The following is an 18,294-nucleotide window of genomic DNA, read 5'->3' as shown; positions in this document are numbered from 1 at the left end:
ATGTGTATCGATATGCTGTGTCACTATGTGTGATTTTTTAGATTACAATGTGTGTTTTGTTCAGTTACACAGCTGAATCATAATTAGCTAATGTTAATCCATTCCACTGGATAGGTGGATGTGGTATGTTTTCCTTGTTAATTATCTACTCTTCTGTCTCACAATGCGGAGTCTCACAACTGGGAGTTTTCTTGAATGGGAGTAAACCAAGGCTCTAAGTCAGCAGACCAATACATGTTGATTTTCGATGTATATTGTCAATAAACAATTTCACAAGTTTACCCCCATTTGCTGACTTAGAGCCGTAGAACTGAACGTATTATTCCTTCTCAACAATCCCAGGGAATTAGATTATGATTGAAATTGAAATGCTTATATGGACTCAACAGGGTCACGAATCACTAGGTTAAAGTGAGTTTAATAACATTCACTACCATTGTTAGCTGTCCAAGACAGCAGATGTAACTGTTGGCGGATAAAGCATTACATTGGGATCGGGCTTCATTGCATATATTTAACATACTCATTTTACAAATTAGATTTTAGTCAAATATTATTCTCTAGTCAAGACGAGAAGTGCAAAGGAGGTGTGGTGTGACACTAGGGGCGCGTAGTTTAATGGCTGCTTTGCCCAATTCATTCAAGAGAGAGTATGTCTCTTTGGCATCTAGGAATATTCCAACACTGTCACAGAGGATGACATCATGGCCAATAAATCGGTTGCCTGGATACGGATTAAAACGTCTTGTGGATAATTAGATAATCAAAGACAGACGATATTCAATAGCTTTGGTCTCTGTTGAAGAAAGGTTTGTGATTGTCGATTCGTATGGCTTGAGAGAGTGTATTAAGTCCTTATGTTGTGGAGGTAGCCGAGCTGACGCCCAACGACACTGAATGACGCATCAGCTACATGCCTCAACACTATCTGCTCCGCTGAAACTCTTTAAGGAAACGCTCTATTTATTTAAATTTTGATTTTACTAATGTTCTAGATTGTTTGAAAATAATTACATATATACTGACATAAGATGGTAGAATTATTTATAGACCGTCGTCATACAGCTAGCGCTGTTATATTGCTGAGTGCGGCTTAAACAACAAACAGTCAGTCAATATATGTCGTTTTTGTATCGTGATGAAAGAGAGGAGGTAGCCGAGTGGACTTCCAATGAGCTTGAATGACCCGTCCGCTACATGCCTGAACACTATCTGCTCCGTGGAAACTCTTCACTTCGCCTCAATGATAACGGTAATTGATATATGTGGTTGGAAAGTATCCAATACACAAACACTATGCTTCACAAACATTATATTATTGTCCGGCCGCTAGCTTGCTGAACATTTTTGAGATCTTAGGTTATCGTTGCATTGCAGTTATAGAGACGATTGGTAGCTTTCGCTGGAATACTAAAGTATATTTCACTTCAAAATTACTAAAATGCTGAATGGAAGCGCTAGGGATAAGACCCGTGAAGATCCCGGGGTAGAATAGGCGTCCAGCAACCCATGCTTGCCATAGAAGGCGACTACGCTTCTCGTAAGAGACGACTAACGGGATCGGGTGGTCAGGTTCGCTGACTTGATTGACACATGTCATCGGTCCCCAATTGCGCAGATCGATGCTCATGTTGTTGATCACTGGATTGTCTGGTCCAGACCCGATTATTTACAGACCGCCGCCCTATAGCTGGTATATTACTGTGTGCGGCGTAAAACTAAACTCACTCACTCACTCACGCTAGGGATAATACGCTACTGACTAGTCTGAATCCTAATCTAACGGATAGTAAACTTTTAGCTGGTCGGGATAATTATTACTCCGCAAATCTCACTTAAACTGTAGCTACTGAATTCCAGCAAGTGTTCGTCAACCCTGCAAACATGATGAAAGATACCTATGATTAGGTAGGCGTGCGTTATATACTGAAAAAACATCGACAGGCAAATTATAACCTAAGTAAGTAAGTGTATGCATTGGTTGCTTGCTAAACGAATAGATGTGTATCAAATATACATAAATGAAATGCAGATGTTGTACACTAGAACAGAGAAACCTGGATACATGGTGTTTGTTTTATGACTGTTTTAGTAGTATTTCATATTAACATATCAGATGTTATCCATTTCCCTGCCTAGGTGTGTCCATGCATCATAAATACACACATGTTCCAATGTGTTGAAATAGCAAGGGAGTCCAAGGAACGACCAAGACTCCAATACTGTATTGTCGAAAGAGAAGTTTAACAACACGTAGAAGACCTATATCTAACATAGGCGAGGAACTATGAAAGTGGCAGAGTCCAACATTTTAACCTCAAAGTCACAGTTACAATTAACGTTAAAATATAGAAACATAAAGTAGGCTTGCCTTCAAAACAGTAAGTTGAAGCAGAGATGGAAACTGCCGTTCTTCCTGAACGTGTCGCGTGGTGGCGTGTGATCCTGTGCATAAAGCTTGAGAGTATCTAGGACTTCAGTCCTTTCCCTACAACGGAGCACATTACACCAACTGCATCCGTTCACCCGGCAGAAAACGGGTACCCTTGAGATACGTCATGTGATTATTAACCTTCTATCGTTTTACATACAGCTTGGGTTTCCTAGGGTAACAATAATCTGAACTGTAGGGCTTTGAGTATGCCCCTCCATGGTGTGGAATTCAGCGCATCATTAATGCCCCTTTTTATTACAGAAACCTTGCTTTTGCCAACAAAGGTGTTAAACAATAATGGGCAACTCTTCCATTCTTTTGGAGATAACTCCATGTTTAAATGTTACTATGACAGGTTCCAAAAGTAGCGTCACTGATCTATGAGGGAATTTATTTGGTAAGCTTTCCTGTTTTGACCAGTCTAAGTAAACTCAGTCTCAGTGTATTTCGTTACACTCCACCACTGAGTCTAACAAAACCTAGTAGAAGGTCGCGTCAGGTAACCTTTGAGCGACCAATGACCGTCCAATCAAACGCGAGACGGTTAAATAGATTTAACCAATCAGACAACGGCAACTATTTAGGGGATCGGAGGGACTTTTAAAATATTCAGGTCACTGACACAGATCTCTCCACAAACAAAAATCCGCATATAACACAGTTATTTGACTTGCAGTGTATACGCTTTGGGGTTTCTGTTGAAGTGGTTACAATTAGCTAATATTTCCGCAAGATAACATCCTTGAATATTGCCCAAACCACTATTTTCAGCGACTGTGTACTCATCGTTGTCATGGTTGTGCGTACGCCGTGTGTATCACCCGGAAACGATCGTACGTTAAATAGCATTCGGAATCGTTCGGGTACGAAACCTTATTCGAGATAAAAAGTTCAAAAGATATGTGCGAATGTCCACTTTCGCGATCTGGTAAGGTGTGTTCTGATTGATCAATCTCAAAGGTTACCTGACGCGTAATCCCGTAAGGTGTTGTTGGACTCAGTAGTGGAGTGTAACGAAAGGTACTGAGGACAAGTTTACTTAGACTGTGTTTTGTCTGATGTCGAGTGCATTTGCAGACACAGACATGACTTTCTAGTTGTAGGTAAAAGTGGCAAATAAAACAGTTTATAGCCAAAACTATTACAATAATATGAAAATGTGGAACTATTCAAACTAAAATAAAGGAATTTTAACAATGTGACAATACCCCTGGGCGCCGTGGAGCTTTTTCCTCAGAAGTGAGGAGAGTCAGACATAGCAAGTAACACAGATGAAAGGTATTCGACAACAATATACCGCAGAGAATACAATATACAATAATACAGACGAGTTTGCAGGGAGCAGACGGACATGGATTGAATGGAAATGTATTGAGTACCGTCTGACAATCTCAGTGGACTGCACAAAAAATACAAATATGGTCACATGACAGCAGTGGGGTCGACAATGCTTATATAGCCGTGGTGACATAGTTGACTATAGGCAGCGAAAGACTGGCTACATAGGCGTTGCATTCGTGGGCAGAAAAGATAAGCGAAAAGAGTTTGGGACAGTATATGAGCGGTGAGTAAGTTTGTTTGTTGGGTGAAATTGGGCCAATTGACAGTTATGACAGAAAAGAAAAGAACCGATATTCGGAGACTGTCAACACCATTTCTTTGGGCTGTAGTATGGGTGGTTGAAAACTGACAGGCTGGAACATTTTGTCATCATGTGTCTCCTGGAAGTTGGGACAGTCAACGGGATCATCAGAAGGTTGGGTTTGGGAAGGGTAGTAACGTTTCAGTCTATTGACATGGATGAGGGATTTGTGAGACTTGTTGTTCTGGGAGTCACACAGTTTGAATATATGGGTGGGCCCTATGGATATGAAATATCAACCTGAAATGAACGTCATTTGGTTTTGATATCAAGACTATCCTTATTCAGTTCCTGAGTTACTGCCATGTTATCTACTGCCATAGATTTAGCTATGCTGAGGTTGTGAAGCAACGCATTGAGATGAGCCTTTGCATCTCTGTAAGTGTGTTTGCTGATATAGACTGGTGATTTTCTTGTTGTAGGTGAAAGTGCCAAATAACACACTTTATAGCGAAAAATAAGAATAAACATAATATGGAAATAGGGGTGCTTAATCAACTACATGTATGTATGTGTAATGCCACACAATTTGTACTGCCATAGTGATACCTTTGGATTGATTTGTGACGTTAGTAAATTGTTGAATATATCTGGTGCTATTACACGTCCATCTATATGATAATACACAGAGCATTACAATAATGACCAAGCATATGGTACAATAGACTGGATGCATACATTGTAGAACATTGTTGTATTGGTAAAATAATTCACAAATATGCACCTGGAAAAAGGTGCACATCTAAATACGTTGACTGATTTGAGGAATGCAACATATGTCATATTTGGGATTTCACTTTCTTAGTATATGACATATGTTGCATTTGACCACTTTCTACATGGCATCGTGTGATCATGATTTGAGGAATTACTGCAAGTTTACTTGATGTAGAATGTCTTCCAAACACACACTGTGGAGCGTGCCCAGAAGGAAACCCACTAATTTCACAAGTGCAGTTTGTGCAAGTACCACATGTTGATATTTAATCTGAATAGGTTACAATGTTCAATCTTTTATTTACCTGACTACGGTACGAAGAGGATGATCAGATGGCCAGAGATGGCATGCAAAATGCTTGGTATGCAAAATTTTGGCCCTTGAAAGGACCTCTATTGAGGGATAATCACCAACAAGCACGCCTGCTTGCATTGGGGTTTGCCATAGTATCGATGTAATATGATGCCTTGCCAAATGGTCTGATGAAAGACGATTCCGTGTTCATATAACAGATGAGGTAATTGGAACAGGTGGTCAGTGTGTCCAGGAAGTGCTGGATCTTGTCAGCCGTGCTGATAATCATACTCTTGCTACGACCTATATCTATGTATGACAACGCTAGGCAACACCGTTCTGCCACAGTGACAGCCTCCATTCAGAATAATGCAGTGACACTCTCCCCTCTCCCCATGGCTCCACCAGAACCCCTTGGAGCAGAGTTGAGATTTCATACGGTGACACATGCAAGCATGTGTACCACCTGTTCTAATATCTGCATGTATTAGCAGATTTGCACCAAGGATGGCGACAGTTTCCACTACAACGAATACGATGACTGATTGGAATTATTTGAAGTAGGGTGTTACCCAGACACTTAGAGGGTATACTACCTCAACCTTACCCACTTAACATACTACTCTTGTGGACATGCTGTGTTCAGAATGGTCGGTGACCAGCCAGAGACGAGGAAGACTGAACCATTTAAGAAATACCTAGAGACTAGAAGGGAACGATCAGATTAGTTTACGCGCTCCTGCTGTTTCTAACAAACTAGCTAACCTTGACTCTAATACATAAATCATGGTTCCCGGCATGTAGTTTTTCCGTTACAACATATTCCAGTGTTAGACCACAGGAACAAGTGTTATGCTCAACTACTCGTAAACACGCTGAACGTATCGCTATTTGATAATAATCCAGTTAGAATCGTGTAATGACATGCGTTTTGTCCCATCTGTTATTCTTAAAGCGTTACCCCAAAGTCTAGGTCAGAAATGAGTATTTTGTTGTGTGTTTTTGCAGATGAGCGCTGTACATTCACTTGAGGATCTGATTGAGCAGCTTGGAAACCCAGGTCGGTTCCAAGTCGTCCTGATACTAATGCTCCAAATGCAGGAAATACCCGTAGCCTGGGCAACGCTTATGATGTCCGTTTTTGCCAAAGTGCCAGATTGGTGGTGTCCGGGCGCCTTCAACGCAACAACGGGATGTTTCGACTGCACCAACGAAACCTACCAATATTGTCCTGCCAACCAGACTACTTGTGACTATCCGTATTTCGACCCGCAGATGGCAACGGTAGTCAGCGAGGTGAAGTGTGTTTTCGTTCTCTCAGAGCCAGAGAATGACATTGTATGGGTTTTTTCATCTGACATAAAGCTTCCGTTTTCCTTTACGATTCCTGTAATGATACGTGTAACGAAAAGATTTTGTTTGCTCACATACACCCAAATAAGGGAAAGTTCTCTAATATGTCATGGCTCTCGCAGTATCAGAATAGAAGGAATCAAGTGATCAGTTGATGTTCATCATCCTAACTGAACAATACAGAGCAATAACAGTGATCCCTGGATTTTCTGATCCATACTCTATTAATTTCAGTCCGTTGTTATTTAGCTGGAATCTTGCTGAATGGCGTTACACTGCATACAAATAAAGTTTCGAACTCTCTCAGTAATATACAGTTTGAAGAAGATGTACCACGGGACAATTACTGTCTTATCCAGACCTCATCTTTTCTGCAATCTGTTGACTAGTGGAACCTCATCTGCGACAGCGAGGCCGTCACCGCCACAATGACGTCAATACAGATGGCCGGCAACCTGGTGGGTGCCATTGTGTCTGGTCAGATCTCAGATGCATTTGGACGCAAGGTTGCCCTCTACCTGTGTCTCCTCATACTCACCGTCTTCTGCACCGTCGCGGGTTTTGCGACATCATGGCAGATGTTCACTGTCTGCTCCTTCTTCATCGGCATCGCCTGTGGAGGATACCTCGTCACCTGTTATCCCCAGTCTGTTGAGTTCGTCCGAGCAAGATGGCGGACGACTGTTGGTGCCTTCCCATTCTGGACGCTCGGGCTTGTTTTATTTGGTTTCGTCGCTTGGATTATTCACGATGTTAGGCATTTCTGTTTCTTCATTGCGGCTATAGAGGCCCCGATTCTACTCACATACAGGTATTCTCTTTGTTGGGACCTGCCTTGTGATATACTAGGGGTGGGTGTTGACATTTTTTAAAAAAAGATTCCAGTGTCCCCAAAACATTCTTAAAAGTAATTGTCTTTTAACCGTTAGTGAAATAATGTTTCAGCAACATAGATATAAGTTTTTGCTATCTATTATTTGTGTAAGAAACATATACTATCCAAATAAGAAACGCATAGACGAGAATCTGTTGCGAAATTTTGCATTTTCAAACATGTATAAGTCGTCCACAAATGGACCTTAGTGCATGAAATTGTACACCAGCTTTGAAGAAGGTAATGTCTTTACTACCAAGTGAATACTTTTGGATAAAGAAGATGATGAGCGCGATGGTGACGACGGAGCACGACCCCGACGTCGGGATTCCAGTCTCTTTCAGCCTGTTCAGTAAAGATTGACCGGATGTCCTCTTAAGCCCAGGCACCTTGATTGCTGTGGTCTCATCCGTGGCAGTACGATCACCCAAATGTAGTACCCGGATGTACCGATCTTAGGCTGCAGTGGTAACTCGAGGTCTGCCTGTATGGGGCAACGGCCATTTGTTATGCCTGTTTGGTTTGAGCTGCAGTCAATGATATCTTGCTCAGACTAACATTTAGACGCATGGCAACAGAAGATTGGTAATCTTCAGCATGTATTCTTTCAATGGCGATGTTCCGCGTCGCAGAGACAATACGTGACGTAGTGATTTGACTTTAAAACTCCTCCACAATGAATGCCAAATTCTGAACGTAATCTGAATTTTTACTGCCAGACAGTGAATGCTCTTTGCTGCAAAGTTTCGAATAGAAGGTGATTTCCGTTGCGTTGTGGCGATGCCTTTCTAATCCTTGTCAGAAATTACATCAAAATAAACATTTTCTGGTTAAATCGATTGTTTACTTGTGCAATTGTGTAAAAGTATGTTATCAACACTTTTATTTCATATTTTGACGATTAAGTGAACACAATAGGTAATTAATAGATTTTTAAAAATACAAATCGCGTATGCGTTTCCTTTTGGAGATAGTATATATGTACAAACAAAATGTTTTTATTCACCTTTAACCCCCTTAGAATAGGTCCATGCTTTCATTCACGTGTGGACAGGGGACAGGTGCAGGTTTCACGTCTGGGATCAAATTTTGGAAATGAAAATATAAAAACTGTTGTCCATCGAGTCCTAAAGGTTCTCCAAGTGCCCTTGTGTCGTTAGATCACTATGTAGATAAGGAAACGGTAAAGTGGAAAATAGCTATGTAACTCGATTTAAATAGCTCGATTGTTTTTCAGCTTACGGTTTTGGAACTTGTTAAATGTTGCCCCTTCCAAACGTTGTCCTATCCTTGTCTATAATTTGGGTTAGAGTTGGTCTCTTGAAGTGACCTGATGGAGCTTATGGTCGTGTTTGATATCGTGATACGACACGGGGTGATTGTCAGGACATGTCTGGTCCTGAGCTAGATTTGACGGGAGATGCTAATACTGGGAATTTACTGACAGATGCGTTAGCCAACAAGCGCACATTTCCCTCCTGTATTAAGGTTGAAAAGGTACACAAAATAAATTGCTTTATCATTGTAGACTCTTTCCAGAAAGTATTCGGTGGCAGTTATCCCGCGGTCGTGTTCATGACGCGAAGAGGTCAATCAACAGGATTATAAAGATGAACCAGATCCAAACCCCGGACCTGAGCCAGCTACAAATGATAGCAGAACATGAGCAGACTTTGCTCGCCCTGCAGAAGAAATATACGTTTATTCACCTCTTTAACTCTAAGGAGAAGATCAAAACTGCTGCCGTGTTTCATGCAATGTGGTAGGAATCTGTATGGAGCCCCGTCAAGTGGCATGCTTATTGAATTTGTTTGGTTTTCTTTGCCTTGCTGTCACTATCACAAGAATACTTCAAGTATTTTGCAGTTGAACACTTGTATGAACGGCTTGTATGGTCGTTAAGCAATGTTGCACTCACTAATTCATGACAGGAAGCTATAAATATACATGATGGAGATATTTCAGGGTACAAGTGACAACTGAGCTGGCCCCAATTAAGTATAAAATAATATTCTAATATTCGCCAACTTGCACATTGCTATTCTGTTTCTGCGTCGCGATAGAAAAGAAAAACAGATTTATCAATGAAATTCACTGGTCACTAATACAACAGCATTATCTAACTAAAATGGAGCATTGAGGTAGGCTGGTGCTTAAAGCGTTCTGTCCTCATGCTGGGTCTGATTCCCGACATGTGTTCAAAGTGTGAAGCCAGTTTCCGGAGTCCTCCACTGTGCTATTGATGGACTGTTGCTAAAGGCGTCGTAAAACCACTCTCATTCACTCACTCACTCACACTCCTCTCTCTCTCTCTCTCTCTCTCCTGACAGCCTCGTAGATAAGGGTCGAGGCCCTACGCTACTTAATTTTCAGATACAGTCATATTAAATGACCAAGAATATACTAGAAGAGGGGTTTTAAATGCATAATGTAACATGGGATTATCTTCGCAGGTTCATTTCCAGTGTGATGTATTATGGGTTGTCTTTGGGCGCACGGACCTGGGTCGGAAGTGTCTACCTCAACATCACCCTTACGGGTCTTACAGGCCTACCCAGAATTCCAATCGTCATTTACTTAAACGACAGGTACGCTCCCCCATCCAAACATTTGCATTATGTCGGACGGCGCACATAAAATATCATGATCAAGGTGATCATGTGACCCACTTCTCACAAATTAGAAAGCCATATGATGCGTGTTGCAGGATCGGGCGTCGCTGGACAAGTTTCTGTTTCTACCTGCTGTGTTCCGTCGCCTGCTTCACTGTTGCTGCTTGCTCTGCTGCCGGTGAGTCAGCCTGTTGTCGGTGAGTCAGCCTGTTGTCGGTGTGCCAGCCTGTTGTCGGTGTGTCAGCCTGTTGTCGGTGTACCAACCGTTTCCTGGTGAATGTACCCGTTGCCAGAGAGTATTATCAACTGCAATATCAACTGAAAAATAGGCTTCGCACATTGTACCCATTTAAGGAACCGAGGCTGCTGGACCTTTGGCGTCGCCTTGTTCAATCGGCTATCTTACTAAAATTGGGTCAACGCACAGCAATGTGCAGTAAACTGGGACAAAGTACTGTGACTTTGTGTCTCAGTCCACCCATCTGTGAATGGGCACCTCGAGAAGGTTGGAAAGCCGCAATAAATCTTTGTGTCTAGTGGCTGCAAGAGTCGTACGTACCCAGAGAGTTGAGATGGATGATACGATCTGTCGTTGACTGACATCCAGTGATGGAGGGGAAAACCCAGCGCCTTGAGCATATACTAGTTCCAAGACTTGTATAAATATGCCATACAATATAATAAAAGTGTTTAAGTAACTGCATGCTGTAAGTAGTGCGAGATGCCATTGCAATCAAACCGATGCAGGTCGAAGAAACATTCTACTTTGGTGACACACGTCGTCTCAGCAAGGGCGAACCTAGTGTTGGATCCTAGCACTGGGTCTTACCACAACGAATTGCAATGCTTAAAACTATTGAGTCACTCGCACATGGGTCTAGTCTGTCTGAAAAGATATTGACTTAGGTTAATGTTGTTTAAACAGATCTTGCTGGTTTGCCAACAATCAACTTTTCTCTGGCGTTGACTGCTCAGATGTCGGTGACGGTTGCCTGGGCGGCCATGAAAGTGTTCACTGCCGAACACTACCCTACAGTTATCAGGTCAGTCAGCACACTCTCATCTACACGCGACCAGACAATGAGACATGAATAAAACAATGAGTTCCAGAGTGGCTTAGACCTCTGATTTTGTGTGCTGGCTGTTAGGCTTTGACTTTCAGTGAGAGATTTCGATTCTGATGTGACTCGACCAGCGTTCGAAATACCTGCCTAACTCGGGACTGGTTATTTTCAACATGGACTGACAGATTCTCAAATTCACCTAACCGACGGACACGTTACTTTTTTGCACAGGCTTTCAAGACTTCATTTGAATGCAGATGATCCTATACAAGCCAGGGCTGTACACTATATACCGTGTAGCTTTTACGTATGCAGCTGAATCAAGAATGCCATGATAAATCGTCTGGATAGTTAGACAACAAACACACTCGGAAACTGTGCACTCACTAACTGACTCACACACCCATACATGTGCCGACTCACTCACACTTGCTTTGCTTAATGTCAAACCCATAGAGTTATCTCTCTTTTCATTCAGGACACTTGGTCTTAGTGCATGTAACATAGCAGCTGGACTGGGGAGTATACTTGCTCCATATATGGTACTGATGGTGAGTAGCCTTGTTCCTTATGTGGTCATAATGGTGAGTATCTCTGCTCCTTCTGTGGTCCTGATGGTGAGTATCTCTGCTCCTTCTGTGGTCCTGATGGTGTGTATCTCTGCTCCTTCTGTGGTCCTGATGGGGTGTATCTCTGCTCCTTCTGTGGTCCTGATGGTGAGTATCTCTGCTCCTTCTGTGGTCCTGATGGTGAGTATCTCTGCTCCTTCTGTGGTCCTGATGGTGAGCATCTCTGCTCCTTCTGTGGTCCTGATGGTGAGTATCTCTGCTCCTTCTATGGTCCTGATGGGGTGTATCTCTGCTCCTTCTGTGGTCCTGATGGTGAGTATCTCTGCTCTTTCTGTGGTCCTGATGGTGAGTATCTCTGCTCCTTCTGTGGTCCTGATGGTGGATATTTCTTCTCCATTTCGGTAAAGGGGAAAACCGTTGTCCATAGCTTGTTCTCATGTCGTACATACACTAGTCACATAAAGAAACTGCGTTGTCCAAAAAAATATCCCAGTTGATAAGCACGATAACAATTATAAACTTTAATGGAGGAATCATGAGGCCATAAAACGTTTCAGTTGAATAGTCAATCACAATGACGTCACGAGTCCACAAGCGGGACAGGGGTCAAACGACCATGTCACAAGCTCAATAACGGGTGTATCCACCATCGGCATTGGAAACAGCAGTGCATCGGCGACGCATTGAGCCTATCACACGTGCAATAAAGGCTTGTGGGATGTCACGCCAAATTCTGTTTCAAAGTCAAGGACGTTATCTAGCGGATGAGGAAGACGGCGTAGACGTCGATCCATCTCGCCCCAAATTATGCTCTGTATGAATTTGCAGGCCGAGGCAGTAAGTCAACGTTGTGGTGTTGCAAGAAATCCATAGAAACCCTTGCCGTATGAGGGCGGGCATTGTCCTGTTGGAATGTTAACCCAGAACCATGGCGTTGCAGAAAAGGAATTGTCGAAGAACCTGATTCCTGTAGCCAACACTAGTTAAGCTGCCCTGAACAATCACCAAAGGAGTTCTTTGGCGTGTTATTTCACGACAAATCATCACGGAACCACCACCTCTCCAAGACACAGGCCTGTGCATAACATTCTCTCACGCGTCTATAGACACGCTGACGTCCATCACTATCCTGGAATGGTCCGGACAGTCAACACTGCAGTCTGAAACCTGTGGCGAAGTTGGGTCACCCTTATCCACCTGTCCTGTCTTAGCGTTGTTACACGTGGGCATCCAGAACGTGGCCGATCGATGACGTCATTTGTGTTCTGGTAGCGTCTCACCAGTGTAGAAATGTTGTTACGGTGGCAGTTGAAATGCGCAGCCACTTGTCCTTGAGACATTCCCCCATTGATCATCCCAATGGCCTCATGACGTTGTGCAGAAGTTAGACACGGCATGCAATCTGTTTCAACAGCCGTTTAATTTTTTTAACGATCGCAAGGGCAGGGGTTGGCTCGTTCCAAAGTGCCAGTATTGTGTGGCATTTACTTGCTCTGTTTCTCTCTCCGGAATGCACGTGCAACAACATATTGCACGTCTCAAGAACAAAACCACTGACGTCACGGAACGTGGCATGTGCATGCATGTCGGATACAGGTCACTCATCACCGACTTTAAATCCTTATATGTCTACACAGGTTTGATAAATTTAGATTTTAAATTTGTGTATGCACAGTTTATGTGCCTCGTATATAAATGTCCCTTTATTGTGCTGATGTTAGGTATCCTAGCCCTTAATGTGATCCTGATTTTGCTACCCTAATATGCTCATGATGGAAAGGAGTCTGGCCCTATATATAGTCCTGAAGGTGGGTGTTCTTGCCCCCAATATAGTGCATGCTCCCTTACAATACCTTGTCCTATTAAAGTGTTGGTCATACTGACTTCAAGAAGGAAATGTTCGTGCTCCTTGTAATCAAAGGTACCAACGGTTCCAACCAAATTCTATTCTGAAGAGCCATTTACATGGTGTTGTATGGAGCCGTTCATGGGGACTGGTGTATCATCCCCTGATGATTTTCTCCCCAGACTGAGCATGGCCTGGTTGTACCTTATGCAGTGATGGGGATCCTGATTCTGACCAACGTTGGACTTCCGTTCCTGTTGGAGGAAACGGCCAAGAAACCACTTGAAGATGCATATTCACGTTCACAGGTGGAGAATTGCAACCAAACCACCCCAACGAACACTTAGTGAATGTGAAGTCTGCCTTGTCCATATATTGCCTGCTGCCTGGCAACACAAGACCTATTTGATGCACATAAAAATGAATATTATCCATGTTGTCTGGACCAATCAATTACGGTTCATTTTTGAGTATGGGTTTGAATCCGAGATTTAGACTCAACCCTAAAAGATATCAGAATCATTACTTTGCTGAGAGTGAGTGAGTTTAGCACTCAGCAATATTCCAGCTATTTAGGTGTGGTCTGTAAATAATAGTCTGCACCAGACAATCCAGTGATCAGCAAACATGTCACCGAGCCTGACCACCTGATCCCATTAGTCGCCTCTTACAATAAGCTTAGGTTACTGAAGGTCAATATTCTAATCCAGACCTTCACGGGTATACTTTACTGAGAGAGTGTAACCCAAACAACATATACACCAAAAGTCAAGCTTATATTGCAGTCAATAATCCAAACACGTGTATGGCAAAGGAGCAACTGGTTTTAATAGGCTATACAATAAATACTAACAACAGTTGTATCAACATATATAGTTGTATATACACATACAAAACTCTTCTTATAAAGTAACCAGCTCATCTGTAAATAGTTGTTAAAGGTACATAGTATAAATATACCTCTTGTAAAATCAACACACCTTGCATTGCCTCACCATCCCGTAACACATACCGAAGCATCATTGTGAGGAAGTATAATAAATTCCTCATGTTTGACTGTATACATTATAACAAATTCATCCACATTCTGTCTATTATTTACATGCTATGGTTCCTCACACCAAAATACTGTGAATACTGTAATTTAGGTTGATGCACTGGCAAACTGTAGAGCAAATGGGGTTGCGCAGCATAGAGAATATGACAGTCTTCATATATGCAAGCGAAGCCACCAAAGGTTGGCAACATACTTTCCTCACTTCGAATCGAAAAATATTTTTCATCTAATAATAAGATATTGCCACCATCAAAGATACACTCCCATTTCCTCACATAGTTGTGCTCTCCTATTTCCTACCTCATGTTTAACATTACTCACGTGAAATATGTTTTATTCAATTTTTTAAGCGCCAACTTCCAGTTGAACAGAGTGACGGAACAAGAATAAGCAGAAATTGAAAAGGAATACCATATTGCCTAATTTTATCATGAACCTGTTGGGGTTTATTTGTCTTATCTGTCGTCGCTATTGTTAGAATTTTCACATTTATTCTACATAAAAAACACTTATGGCGTAATGAGCGAATGAAGCAGGGGAGGTAACTGTAAGTGTTCCATGTGGAATAATACCCTCCTGTTCCTTCACTCCTTTGAACCGGACGCTGGAAGGGGTAATGGAGGCGAAGAATGGTCTGATCTACCACAAGTTGCGCTTAAAATGTTGAATATAAAATATTTCACATGAGTAATTGGGGTTGAAAACGTGAGAGCACAACCAAGTGAAGAAATAGGTGTAAACTTTTGATAGTAGCGATATTTTATTTTGACATGAAAAATATTTTTCGAACTGAAGCGAGGAAAGTATGCTGTCAACCTTTGCTCGCTTCGCTCGCATGAAAGAAGACTGGTCATTCTCTCGATCTATGCTGTGCAACCCATTTGCGCTACAGTTTGCCTGTGGTTGATGTTACTACTGTCTGCACTGTAGAAAACCTGACTAGTGTGGTGATAAATAATAGATTCATAGAAGTACTGGTCCAAATGAGTTGAGAATTTTGCAGTTATCAGCTGATTGTCACCCATGTCACAAAGAAAATGAATGCTGATAATCATGATATAACGAGTCTACCATGACTGACAATCAGACGTAACGTAATACATCTACAAGTCTTTGATACAGTGAGCTCCAGCTTTATAGAAGCATTTGACCACTCAGCATGACTGAATGCTTTGTGTCATCATTTCAAGTTTTTCTGCGAACATGTCAACAAAGGCAAACGACTGGTGACAGTCAGATCAAACCATGACACTGGAGACATGTACATCAGTAAAAATCACCTCAAAAGTACTCTTCATACCAGATGTCAAGTCATTACACCTTGCTTTATTACAATCTAACAAGATCACAAGACAGTGAGCACACAGCTGATTTCTACAATGAAAGCTATGGCTAACACAATTGAATATCCCTTGTTTTTACATTTACACAAAAAATTAAAATATTTTCACATGGCAAACAGTATACCACATCAGGACCCTCATTGACAGGGGAGTGCATGCCTCCATAAAGTGGATGTATCAGAATCACTTCCATAGCATTCCTGTCACCCATCATCTCCACCTTCTGGCCAGGCCACTATTAACCTAGAACCACACACATCAGTATAGTTAGAACACCAAACATCTGTAGAACGAGAACTTTTTCAATGTCCAAAAAGCAGCAATATCACAGTTCACATTGAGGTTCAAAACAACGCCATGGAAGCTCCATATAAAAGCAACATATTCTGACTGGCTAAGATAGACAAGATGCCATATAAGGCCATTATTTTACATTTGTTGACAGATTTTTAAAGTTAAAGTCAAAGTTGAATGGGGAAATAATTTCCTTTTTCAAAATCTTTATCCTGGAATGTTCTTGCAAATATTGCCTAAGAAGGGTGAGGTAAGAGGATATGCTTTTTGACAGTGTATTTTGGCAAACTCTGTGACAACTCTACATTTACTATGCAAGGAAATCTCCTGTGACGTGTCAACTGAACAATTTGGCAAAATATTGATGTGAAACTAATCATCAAAAATCTTTGTAGATTTTAAACAACACTGCTGAAAATAATTTGGTGTGTATAATTCATGAGAAAAACACTACATGTATTGTAAATTTGAACTATTCTTTTTGTCCCTGTGTGGAAGAAAAAAGGTTCAGCATATCTTTGATCCAACAAATGTTAAAATAATGGCCTAAGACAATATGTAGTATTGAACAATACTAGAATTATTAATAGAACAAATGTATTGGTCAAACCATCTACATTATTTTGGCCAATAGTGACAGAACATATTTTGACTTATATTGATAAGTTCTGTTTTGACAACATAGAAGTAAAACCTCATTGACCTAGAAACATAACCTTGTAGATATCAAACAAATGATGTTCCCAACAGATGACATCACAAATAATAACAATTGTCAATGTCCTAATAAATAGATGATGAAATGAGTGTGACAACAGGGTGATCATATGATATGATGTGGGTATTTCTGATCACAAACTGTATATCAGTACATATGGATCGTAGATGTTACAAGTATTGCTCCTTCAGATGATTCTCTGTCCAACAGGACAGGTGATATTCAGAGTCCCTCAGAAGTTGTTTCACACAGTGTAAAACTGTGTCGCTGCTGACGACTGGACTTCGATCTGCCCAAGCTTGAACTGGATCCTCTTAAGCCAGTTGAGGAGGATGGTGGAGTTGAATGAGCGTTGGTCCCGTGTTGGGTGCGGTGGCTCCCAGTTCTGGCACATCTGTAATCTCACATGGAGATGTCCCGGCAACTGTAACAGCATCAACATTACACCATCGTGGACTTCAGTTGGTTTGTTTCTTAACCTCACACTCAGCAATATTCCAGCTATTTGGGTGTGGTCTGTAAATAACCAAGTCTGGACCAGACAATCCAGTGATCAACATAATGAGCATCCATCTATACAACTGGGATATGACCCGTCAACCAAGCCAGGAGCCTGACTACAAGATACCATTCATCGTCTTGTGTGACAATCATGGTTTACTCAAGATCAGTTCTAACCTAGATCATCAGAGTAAAAAAGAGATCAGCTAGATATGTTAGTGTTACAAAACCCAGTAAGCAGTAAAGGATTTCAATCTTGGCATCTTTGGTTGTGACAAGGACCCTTGCTTCTATTGTTAACGTATTTCATACAAACAAAATGAGTGAAGTCAGAAACATTCCAGCCACATTACAGCAAAGACAAGTTTCATCTAGCCCCCTACATCAAGCCTCCTACATCAAGTTCCCATGACTGAAAGACTTTTCAGACAGAGCTGTGACACCCACTCCTTCACATGAGACATATGCTGTTTGCAGAAACAGCAGTCAATCAGTCTTCCAGTCATCAAGAATGCCTATGCCCCATTGGATTCCTTGTACAGTAAAAGGCTCATTATGAGTACAATAATGTGACAATAAGGAAGAATGACAATAAATAGATAGCAGCTTCTTTACTACTATGAGATCAATGTTTCAGAGTAGGTTCTAACATCGTTATCACATGATGAACAGTATAAGGATAGAGAAGCATATATACAAGTTAAAGGAGATGTTTGTTTAGTACTACAAGGAATAAGGAAGCCAGACACAGTAACAACACATGGGCTTTGACAAAAGTGTAACAAATAAAACCTGCAAAATACACACAGGGATGGTGAAGCCTATCCTTATATTGTTTATCACTTGCTTGATAACAGTGCTTGAACCTACACCGAAACATTGCTCTCAGAGCAATGGAGAAGTCATTTGTCCACATATTGTCATCCTTCCTTATTGCCCCAAGTTCTAAATGCCTCTCAAAGAAGAAATGTGAAA

At 41.5% G+C, this 18,294-nt stretch overlaps 2 protein-coding genes across 4 annotated transcripts in view; one reads left to right on the top strand and one right to left on the bottom strand.

The window, feature by feature from the left end:
* The first annotated feature begins 5,399 nt into the window (after window positions 1-5,399).
* Window positions 5,400-13,827, top strand: LOC137294354 (organic cation transporter protein-like). The gene is made up of 9 exons (XM_067825361.1): window positions 5,400-5,528; window positions 6,097-6,384; window positions 6,831-7,252; window positions 8,844-9,077; window positions 9,769-9,903; window positions 10,023-10,105; window positions 10,853-10,970; window positions 11,470-11,542; window positions 13,589-13,827. Exons 1-9 carry the CDS (start codon window positions 5,400-5,402, stop codon window positions 13,751-13,753), a joined length of 1,647 nt encoding a protein of 548 aa, XP_067681462.1. The 3' UTR covers window positions 13,754-13,827.
* A 385-nt stretch (window positions 13,828-14,212) lies between these two features.
* The window catches only part of LOC137294014 (protein unc-79 homolog), a 49,926-nt gene continuing 45,844 nt past the window's right edge, over window positions 14,213-18,294 (bottom strand). For all 3 annotated transcript variants that reach the window (XM_067824931.1, XM_067824932.1, XM_067824933.1), the window contains one exon: window positions 14,213-17,242. In XM_067824931.1, the coding sequence (XP_067681032.1) occupies window positions 17,063-17,242 (180 nt within the window). In that variant the 3' untranslated portion in view covers window positions 14,213-17,062. The remainder of the gene's footprint in view (window positions 17,243-18,294) is intronic.

The sequence above is a fragment of the Haliotis asinina genome, chromosome 8, assembly GCF_037392515.1.
Source record: "Haliotis asinina isolate JCU_RB_2024 chromosome 8, JCU_Hal_asi_v2, whole genome shotgun sequence".
Taxonomy (NCBI): domain Eukaryota; kingdom Metazoa; phylum Mollusca; class Gastropoda; order Lepetellida; family Haliotidae; genus Haliotis; species Haliotis asinina.
Note: the sequence above shows the minus strand (reverse complement) of the source record. Positions and strands in the feature narration are given on the sequence as shown.